Source organism: Peromyscus californicus, unplaced genomic scaffold (assembly GCF_007827085.1).
Source record: "Peromyscus californicus insignis strain IS unplaced genomic scaffold, ASM782708v3 Scaffold_24__1_contigs__length_46423439, whole genome shotgun sequence".
Classification (NCBI taxonomy): domain Eukaryota; kingdom Metazoa; phylum Chordata; class Mammalia; order Rodentia; family Cricetidae; genus Peromyscus; species Peromyscus californicus.
In genome coordinates, this window is record NW_026294535.1 from 21,406,049 (window position 1) to 21,416,888 (window position 10,840).

General features: G+C 36.4%; 1 protein-coding gene across 2 annotated transcripts in view; it reads left to right on the forward strand.

Moving 5' to 3' along the window:
* Slc6a15 (solute carrier family 6 member 15) overlaps window positions 1–10,045 on the forward strand; it is a 49,888-nt gene extending 39,843 nt beyond the window's left edge. For both annotated transcript variants that reach the window (XM_052753248.1, XM_052753249.1), the window contains exons 9-12: window positions 579–771; window positions 2,485–2,644; window positions 7,354–7,516; window positions 8,710–10,045. In XM_052753248.1, the coding sequence (XP_052609208.1) occupies window positions 579–771; window positions 2,485–2,644; window positions 7,354–7,516; window positions 8,710–9,081 (888 nt within the window). In that variant the 3' untranslated portion in view covers window positions 9,082–10,045. The remainder of the gene's footprint in view (window positions 1–578; window positions 772–2,484; window positions 2,645–7,353; window positions 7,517–8,709) is intronic.
* The last annotated feature ends 795 nt before the right edge of the window (window positions 10,046–10,840 follow it).

Sequence of the window (10,840 nt, forward strand, 5' to 3'; positions counted from 1 at the left end):
CTGGTAGTGGGATCAGGATCCATCCTTGGTGCATGGGCTGGCTTTTTGGAGCCCACTACCCATGGTAGGACACCTTGTGCAGCTTTGATGCAGAGGGAAGGGCTTGGACCTGCCTCAACTGAATGTACCAGTAATTCCTTTTTTTGTTTGAATTCTTTTAAGTTAAAAGGTTTATTCTTCCCATTTTCTGCTTCTTTATTCCAGATGACTAAACTATTTCATAGGCCAGAAATATTTACATACATACATTTTGTGTTTTGTTTTTATTACAATAAATCAGTGTTTACATTCATAAACTTTAACAAAATTTATTAATATAGTATATCCTTCCACGATATTTGAAGTAATAATCAACACCATATAGTTGTATATTCTGTTTAGGCACTCTGAACTATATTTCCTTCTTTGGTTATTCAACACCATCAATCTGGGTCCTGGGAATGAGAACTCCATTTAAGGAATAAAAGCTTATGTTAGCATATTTCTTTGCAGTAGCTTTGGCTATTACTTAATGATTTCCCCACTTTCACTGATGCACAGAAGCAGCTCAGGTTATCGCTCTTGTCTGTGTTCTTCAGGCTGTGCAGGGCACTGGATTGGCTTTCATTGCCTTTACAGAAGCCATGACTCATTTCCCAGCATCTCCCTTCTGGTCAGTGATGTTTTTCCTCATGCTGATAAATCTCGGGCTTGGCAGCATGTTTGGAACCATTGAAGGGATCATCACACCTATTGTGGACACGTTCAAAGTGAGGAAGGAAATACTCACTGGTGAGATTCCACTTTTGACTTTCAACATGAACTGTGTGGTCCATTTATGCTGGTGAGAGATTAGAGACTGTAATTGGACCGTGTTATCTCTGGGATTGTACTAATATCTATATGATAATAGATTATACTTCATAATAATACAATGGTAGGTATTATTATTTTAGGGTATTAATTCTTTTAGGAGAAAAGTTATATTTATTATAAATTACATTTACATTTTTATCTTCTCCAAAAAGTAGTTTTTATTTCTATCCTATATTGGTTACTTGTCTATTACTGTGAAAAACTACCGTATCCAAGGTAACTAATTGAAGAAAGAATTTATTTGGGGGAGTTCATAGTTTCAGAGGGTAGCAGGCAAGTGGAACAATATTAAGAACTCACATCTGGATCCACAAATAGGAAGTAGAGAGAGCTATTCCCTCCTTCTTTTAATTTTACTTATCTATGTTAAAACAGGATTGAAACATATAATATAGCCATTACTTATTTATGTTCCCTGCCAAGAAGCCCAAGAAAATAGTTTTTAAATGTGTAGAAAACGCACCCAGATTACAAATGTATCTGTAAGTTTTTATATTAACAACAAGTGTCCCTAAATTTGTGAATCTATGTCTTAGATGTTGAGCAGGAAACAACTTTAATATAGTTCCTCCTCGTTGTTTGGATAATCAAAATACTCAGCCCTAAAATCATTGCTTTACTTTGCACATTCAAGCTATTCAGGCAAGATAAATATGTAATTATGGATTGATGGTGAGGCTTTTTCTAATTGGATTTTTCTTGTTATACTTCAATGACATGTAAAAGTGTATTATAATGATAAGATACTATATTGACAGTTACTATTTCAATCAAATATGAGCATATGTAAGTTTGATAATCTCATTATAAGGCACACTAGACTCATTATTAATTCAAAATTGCACAGGGATTTCAAAACTACAGAAGCTTATTAAATGTAGTGATCATCTACGAGAATGTGCTGCCAGGAAGGTCACTTTTCTACTAATAATAGAAATATGGTGTAGCTAAAGTTTTCTTGCCTGGCCCACAGTCAGGGTAAATCTCTCTCACCTGCTAGTCACACAGCCACTCAGACCCGACCAAGTAAACACAGAGGCTTATATTGGTTACAAACTGTATGGCTGTGGCAGGCTTCTTGCTAACTGTTCTTACAGCTTAAATTAATCCATTTCCATTAATCTATACCTTGCCACATGGCTTGTGGCTTACTGGCATCTTCACATGCTGTTTCTCATCGTGGCGGCTGGCAGTGTCTCTCTCACTCAGCCTTCCACTTCCTAGCTTTATTCTCCTCCTTGTCCCGCCTACACTTCCTGCCTAGCCAATGGCCAATCAGTGATTTATTTATTGACTAATCAGCAGCACATTTGCCATACAGAACATTCCACAGCAATATGGTATGGATATTTATTTTTAAAATTGTCATACAACTCTTCCTCAGCTATTATTCATACTTGGTAGGTGGAATTCCACAGAATTAAGGAGATGAGATACATACTTTTAACTTTAGTAGAGGTTAACCCAGTGTAACCTACTCCCAACATGTAATTTTCCAAAGAAGAAGAGAAGTTATTGCCTACCAGAAAATATAAAAATGAACCCTGTTGGTTGAATGTAGTGATTCATAATAAAGGAAAGTCTTGGCTTTGGTTAGATGCTAATTTTTTATTTGTTTATTTTCTTTAGTTATCTGTTGCCTCCTAGCATTTTGTATCGGCCTGATATTTGTGCAGCGCTCTGGAAATTACTTTGTCACAATGTTTGATGATTATTCTGCCACATTGCCTCTGCTAATTGTGGTCATCTTGGAGAACATTGCTATAAGCTTTGTTTATGGCATAGATAAGTAAGTATACTTGATTGTATGCCGTTAGCTTTCACTTCTGCTTTTGAAAAGTTTGATCAATATTTCATTTTAAAGGGGAAATGAAATGAAAAAGGATGACTCTTCACCAAATCAAGCATTTCCCAGTCTCTTCTTGACTGAACAGTTTACTGACATACACTCCCTCAGTGTATGAGGGTTGAGAACTGCATACAATGTAAGGTTGTCTAGAATTCTAAGCATGGGCTTAATTCTTATTATCAATGAATAACTTCCACACTTGAAAAGTATTTGATATGTTCCATGACCTTAAGTCCACCTGACTTGTTATTGTTGCACACGTTTCATATATGGAGAGGATAAGAAGAATAAGAGGCACCTTATTCATTTAGAACCTGAACAGCAGAGAATCTGTGACTCAAGATTTCCCCACTTCATTCTAAAGCTTATGCGTTACTTCCTAGGTTATATTTTTTTATGAGAGGTGAGAGAGAAAGAGAGACAGAGACAGACAGAGAGAGACTGACACCCAGAGAGAGAGAGAGAGAGGCAGAGAGAAGGAGTTAATGGTTTCTAGTGTCAGAAAGATTTGGGGAAATGATCTGTTTGATTCTGAGATACATATACATTCATTCCACACAAATTTCATATGCAATTAACTGAACTTTCTACACGTTTAAACCCAAGTTGCACACTTTTTATGAGAAAAGGCTGTATATTTGATTTGAAATGAAACATTCAAGTTCATCTCAATGGATAAGTGATCTTTGAAGTCTTTATTCATTATATTTAAAAATAATTGTTTCCACCTGACAGATACAGATTGAGTGATAAGAGTCTTGTGGAAAGTGCATGTTAGTTGAAGACTAGAGTCCTCTTATGTGACATAAATAGCATTATTGGTATTGAGCGAGTATTTTGGTAAAGTCAAGACTGTCTTATTGTCCAAAGCTACAAACAAGGAAGAATAGGAATTGCATTTAACAACCACGTTTTATTAGAGAAAGCAGCAATAGAAATTTTAGAAGTAGATGAAGTCTTGTGCCTTAATTGTGAATGAAAAACTTTCTGCGTCTTCATGGAAATGCATAGGAATTAAGGAGGCTTGGGGATAGCTTAGTGAGTAAGCATTTCAGCTTTCACAGATACTGCGGTTCAGATTCCTAGAACCCATGGAAAACATGTTGCTTGGGCATGGTGACTTGCCTGTAATCCCCCCATAAAGGAAGCAGGGGCTGGAAGTCTCCAGGAAGCTGGCTAGCCAAAAACGTAGTGTTCAGTAAGAGACCCTGCCTAAGTGTATCATGACTGAGGAATACATGTGTCTTAGATACAGTTACTATTTCTGTGATCAAACACATTGACTAAAAAGCAAGCTGAGGAGGAAAGGGTTTATTTGGCTTACACTTCCAGATCATAGTCCATTACTGGAGAAAGTCATAACAGGAACTCAAGCAGGGAAGGACCCTGGAGGCAGGAGTTGATGAAGAGGCCATGGAGGGGTGCTGCTTACTGGCTTGCTTCCCATGGTTTGCTCAGCCCACTTTCTTATAGAAGACAGGACCAGCAGCCCAGGGATGACCCCATCCTACCCACCATGGGCTGGGCCCTCCCCCATTCATCACTAAATGAGAAAATGCCTTATAGTTGGATCTAATGGAGGCATTTCCTCAACTGAGGCTCCTTCCTCTATGACTCTAGCTTGTGTCAAGTTGACACACAAAACCAGCCAGAACACCATGCAATGTCAATCCCAGGGCAACACACCCACATACATACATACATATGTACACACAGATATGTAAACATACATGCATACAACCATACCACATATACCTATCTACATACTAAAAAGGAAATTCAAATTAAGATAGTAATGAAATATTGTTATACACTTACTAGAATGGATAACATTCCAAACAACAACAACAACACAAAATATTGCTGAGAATGTAGACTAAAAGGAACCCTCGTTCATTGCTGTTGGAGATATGAAATAGCATAGCCAGTTCATAAGACAGTTTTCCAGCTTGTGATAAAATGAAGACACATTAATCATATGCTGTGTCAGGTACACAGTTTGGTATTTGCTAAAAGGAGTTGACAATATATTCCAGATTTAAAAAAAAAATTGTACAGGACTGTTTGTAGTAGCTTTCCTCATAATGGTCGAAAGTTGGAAACAGTCAAGATGCCTTTCAACAGATGAATGGATAAACCCAGGCAGAGAATAAAATATTATTCAATCCTAGATAAATTTCCTACCAAGCCATGAAAACAATGTTGGAGATAGAAAATCTGTATTGCTAAGAAACAGAAGCTGTGGAAAATAATGCGGAATCCAGGTGGATTTCAACTTGTTACAGTCTGTTTAGACAGTATCCAGATCAGTGTTTGACAGCATTTGGGGATAGGGACAGATGTATAGATTGAGCCCAAAGGGGTGTTTAGAAAAGGTATTTTAATAATGAATATATGTTGTCATGACTTTGTCCAAACCCATAGAATGCAGATACCACATGTCTGATCCATTGCAAGGACAATCTTTGATCATTGCAAATATGGAGGTGTCCTCATCCTTTCCTTCTGAAAATTCAGGAAAATTGATTTTTTTTAAAGTGTAGTCAAGTCTTACAGAAAATAATTCAAGGGAAAGAAAATGAGGGAGTGAGATACATAGCAAGCCATGAACAATTAAAAATTTTCCCAACATACTCAAAATTTTAGAATTGATAGATATTTCAAAAGGGTGGAATTGGGGAATTGTTTAAATTTTGAAAAATACGACAGAGGAAAAGTCAATGTAAAAGCAAAAGTTTGGGGTTCAGGAAATAGTTGCATGTAAAATGTAAGTATGTCATAAATGAGGCTCAAAAAATAAAAGGGACATAAAAGAAAGCACAGTAGTTAATTAAATGAGATAGAAAATATTTTTTTATTATTTATTTATTATTTTTACAAAATCAAGTAAAATAATGAATAATTTAGAAATGGGAATAGGAAAGAAGTTAAGGAAGCATAAATACACTATATATATGCAATAAAGCATAAATACAAATATATATATATTGTATTTATGAGATATACATATATATATGAGATATATACATCTCAAAGCAAACACAAAACTATAATGAAAAAACTGACCTGACATAAGTGATAATGTGATTATTGAAACGGTGCACAGAGTTCTTCAAAACCAGATGTAATAGCCAATGCCAGATCTCTGAGTTATTAGTACAAGAAAAAATATTGAGCATCATACTGAAACAAAACTTTATTTTGATAAAGCAAACTATGTTCTAGTAGATGAATTGCTTGTCAACATGCATTTTTTTCAAATATTATTTGTTAGCTATACATGTGTATAATCAAGAAAAGAAAAAAATATCTTTCAACGTAGCTAAACTGATATTCAAGTGTAGTGATTGTTGACAATTACAGTTATGAGAAACTGTCCACTAGAGATCTGGAGTTAGATTTCTAGAAAGTTTGTGAAAAACATCAGTACAAGGATGAGTGGGTGGCAGTAAGATTCATTTTTTTTAAATTTACCTATCTATGTATTTATTATTTCATTACATTTTTTATTTATGTGTTTGTGGAACACATGGGTACATCCTACAGTAGTTTCTTGGTATCTAACTCAGGTCACAGGCTTGATCACCAGAACGTTCACCCACTGAGCATCTTGGTGGTCCTAAGATTCACTTTTAGATGACTACAAAGGGAGATGACTATTTTTGCAGTGGCAAAACTGTTGCCATGTTGGTGCTGTATACTTAAAAGACTCAATTTCTTTCCTTATAAATTATCCCACAATTACCAGACAACTCCACCCCCAGTCCAGCATAAGTCTATTCATGATTCTGCTTCTAAGCCTAATTTGTGAGTAGTAAGAGAATCAGCTGCCTTTGCGAACAAGAAAATGGAGATGGCCTTCGGTAATTGTCACTGGGAAATTACAGGACAAAGTAAAGAGAGGATCCTAGGGGAGGGACAGGAAAGATATGTGAATGAAATAAAAAAATGTGAACATTCTTTCAATTATGACACTACTCAAAAAAAAAAAAAAACAACAGTGAGAAATCCACAAAGTATAAACACCCACTGGTGATATTTGATAGTAGCTTAAAATGATTATCGTTTTTGTAAAGTTTAGCATAATAGCAAATTTTGCATTTGTAAAATAGGTCCTCATCATTGACTAAAAGTTTAAACACAATGCTAATAACTTCATTTTATTTTATAAGTCAATATTCATCGGGTAAGTCATCTTCCATTATGAATTTGTGTGTGTTTGTATGTATGCATGTATGTAAAGACGAGCTTGTCTATTTATGTGCCTGTGGAGGCCGGAGGTTAACATTGGGTTATCCTCTTCTGTTGCTACCCCTCTTCTGTTTTGGAAGGGGTTTCTCCCTGGGCCAGGGGCTTGCTATGTCAGCTAGACAGACTGCCAAGTAAGCTCCTGGGACTGGCTAGTCTTCATTTCCTCAGCACTGAGGTTGATATGCATACTGATGGGCCTCGGTTTTTTATGTGGGTTCTGGAATTCGAACTTGAGCCCTCATACTTGAATGGTAGGCACTTACCCACAGAGATATCCCTCTACTCTAAGTTTGTGATCAGTGCAAGATATACCAAAGTGTCTAAATCCAGATTTCTGTCAAGTTAGTAAGGCAGTGTAATAAGATGGAAGAATAATAATATATTTTCTTTTTACCCAGGTTTATAGAAGACCTAACAGATATGTTAGGCTTTGCGCCAAGCAGATATTACTATTACATGTGGAAATACATTTCCCCTTTAATGCTACTGACATTGCTAATTGCTAGCATTGTGAATATGGGATTAAGTCCTCCGGGCTATAATGCATGGATCGAGGAGAAGGTAAAATACGAAATAAAGAAGTTAGCTTATTTTGAAGTGAAACTATGCCACTTTAGAAAGCTTCGTATTTTATTTGCTTCATAGTATTTTATTTGTTTGTTTATTTATTTACTTATTTATTGCTTTTGAATGATGTTGCTTTGGTTTGGAGTATTATGGTTTATAGTTTGTACCCGCAACAGCTGTGATGTTTATACTCTGTGAACTTCTATTTAGCAAATGACACTCATCAGCCTTCTACTTATCAAACCAGATCTCTTCATCTTATCGTTGAAGAACAGTGGCTGCAAGGTCTTTGACTCTAGGAAACACAGTAAACCTCTGGAAATGTTTTTCTATAGAAATTCATTACATTTCAGCTGTTCACAACACTTAAAATACATATTAGTGATGTAGACATAATTTAAATAAATATTGAAACAAGGCTTTATGACAGTTATTTTCCGTGAGCAGTGACTATAGAAGGTGTGTTTCCAAATAGTATCAGTCACACTGGCTCAAAGATGAGATCTGTGTTGGCTGTTATAGACCAGTGCACTTATTTTAACTACCCCATGGTCAATAATTCTACATAACAATCACACATTCACAATGGAAACACAGACCAGCCTGTCATCTTTATGAAAACCTTGGGACTAGATGTGCTTCAACATCTAGATTTTCAGATTTTTGAGAGATAGTATGATACACATTGCAGATGTCTGTTGCTTAGTGACAGTACCCCAAAACTTAGTGACAGATAGTTTTGCTTAATTATTGTCAATTCTTTTTGCTTTTTTTTCTAGACTAACAGATGTGGTTGCATTCGGTTTGGGAAACAGAATCTTTCTCTCTCTCCCTCCCTCCCTCCCTCCCTCCCTCCCTTCTTCCCTCCCTCCCTCCCTCCCTCCCTCCCTCCTTCCCTCCCTCCCTCCCTCCCTCCCTCCCTTTCTCTTCCACTCCCTTTTTTTCTTTATCTCATCCTTGGGTTCTCTCAAACTTTATGGGATAAGGGCAGAATTCTAAGAAACCAAAACATAAATGATCAGACTTTTTAACTATTGAATTTGCTGAATATCACTTCCATTACTTATTGTCAATCTGAGCAAGTGACATAATCCCAGAGTTGGGCACACAAACCCAAGACCAATGGAACTCATTCATATGTGGGCATGCGAAGAAGGCTGACAGTTATTTTTCCTTGGTTTCCTCAGGCATCAGAAGAATTTCTGAGCTATCCGATGTGGGGGATGGTTGTCTGTTTCTCTCTGATGGCTCTTGCAATACTTCCTGTCCCTGTTGTTTTTGTCATCCGTCGCTGCAACCTCATAGATGATAGTTCGGGTAACTTGGCCTCTGTGACGTATAAGAGAGGAAGAGTCCTGAAAGAGCCCGTAAACTTGGAAGGAGACGATGCAAGCCTCATTCATGGAAAGATACCAAGCGAAATGTCATCTCCAAATTTTGGTAAAAATATTTATCGAAAACAAAGTGGTTCCCCGACACTGGACACGGCTCCGAATGGACGCTATGGGATTGGGTATTTGATGGCAGACATGCCGGATATGCCAGAGTCAGACTTGTAGCTGAAATGGAAGCAGACGCTGTGTGTGGTTCATTTTTATCAATGAGCGTTGGTTCTACTATGAGAAGCATTGGGCTTCACTTACCAGAAGGTGATCTCAGGTGTTCATGGCTGTGGTCTTTAATCCCAACAGTGTAAGGCATTCCTCAGTTTACATCTGCACAGAGATGATGGCAAACAAAGCTTGCAGTGACTGAGGTCATATTTTGCCAGGATTTTTTAAAAATACTTTTGGCATATTTTCAAGTATTTCTATCTCTTAAGAAAAGAAAAAAAAACAGGTATTACCTCAGTTTCTAATAATTTCTGAATTTAATATTATTGGCAGTTTTAAAATCCCCGGTATATCTTACAAGCTGTAATTTCGCCGTCAGGGTGAGTCCCAGTATTACCAAGAACAGTTGTGTGAGTCCGTGCCTCTCAGCGCATTTCCATGAATACGTTCTGTAGATAGGCTGTACTTATTTAGGCACTAACTGAAGAAAACTGCAAAGTATTTTCTTATATGATAGTTATAGAGAGCAATAGTATCAAAGAATGAGAAGGCACTAGGGTGGATGACATGTTAGAGTCAGAGGTGACAGAGGATCCCATGGGATGGCTGTATATTTTGTGTAAAATAGGTGGGTGAAAATGACCTAAGAGCGAGTTGCTCTACACTCTCTAGAATTATGCAGATTCTGCATTTTTCTTATGCCGTGTGCCTAAAAACCTACTTAATATTTATTGTGGCTTCGAGATCATTTATAGTATATTTATAGAATATACTTGCGATGTATAGAGATATGTATTGGGACTCTTAAGTGCTGATTTGGAAACTTGAAGCAAGATGGTATTTGATTTCATATATTTCTGTTTTGCTTCATTTTATGCAAATATAAATCCTTTTTTTTTTTTTTAAAAGTGATTGTTAAAACTGTATGGCATTACATTTTAACCTACAAATAAACAACGTTTAAACAATGGTGTTTGTTTCCCTCATTGATTTTCCTTGAATCATTTAAACTGGATTATGGCCCCTTACAATTGGTGACCTAGGTTCTTGCATTTCAGCCAGCACTTAAGCATTTTGTAGTTATTATCACATTCCCAGTGGGATTAACAAAGTCACAGGGCTGTGACCACTTTACAGACAAATAAACAACAGAGTTTAATGATTAATGGGTGCTCTAATGTTGTCTCAAAATATGGAAAAAGGCATATAGCTTCCAACAAACTGTGTACACAGTTGAATACTTGCTTCAATTGTTTCATGTTTGACATTAGCTAAAAAACTGGAAATGTAGTAAAAATAACCTGAACACATAGAGCAACTTTATTAATTATAATTCTTACCTCCTTCCCTTCCTTCTTTCCTTTCCTGGATATTTATCCTACGAGCATATTGTGCAATCTAGGCAAGTATTCTACCACTGAGTTATATGCATGCCCCACCCTGTTAATACCCATGATTTATATGAGCCCTCTACATTTAGTCATTAAACATACATGCAAATCTGTTTTTCTCCATTTCCTCCCCTACTCTGCTGGTGGTAATCCATTGTGCAGCTCTAAGTTTCCAATAACAATAGTGATAAAAACAAACAAAAACAAAAACAAAAAGTCTGACATAAGTGAAAGCATGTAACATTGACTTTCTGTTTCTGAATCTTTTTTTCTTTTTTTTTTTCTATGTTGTCCACATGACAGTATCTCAACATTACTCCCTATACATACTGAGTCAATGCACCAAGATAATTATAATTAAAATATAGATACAA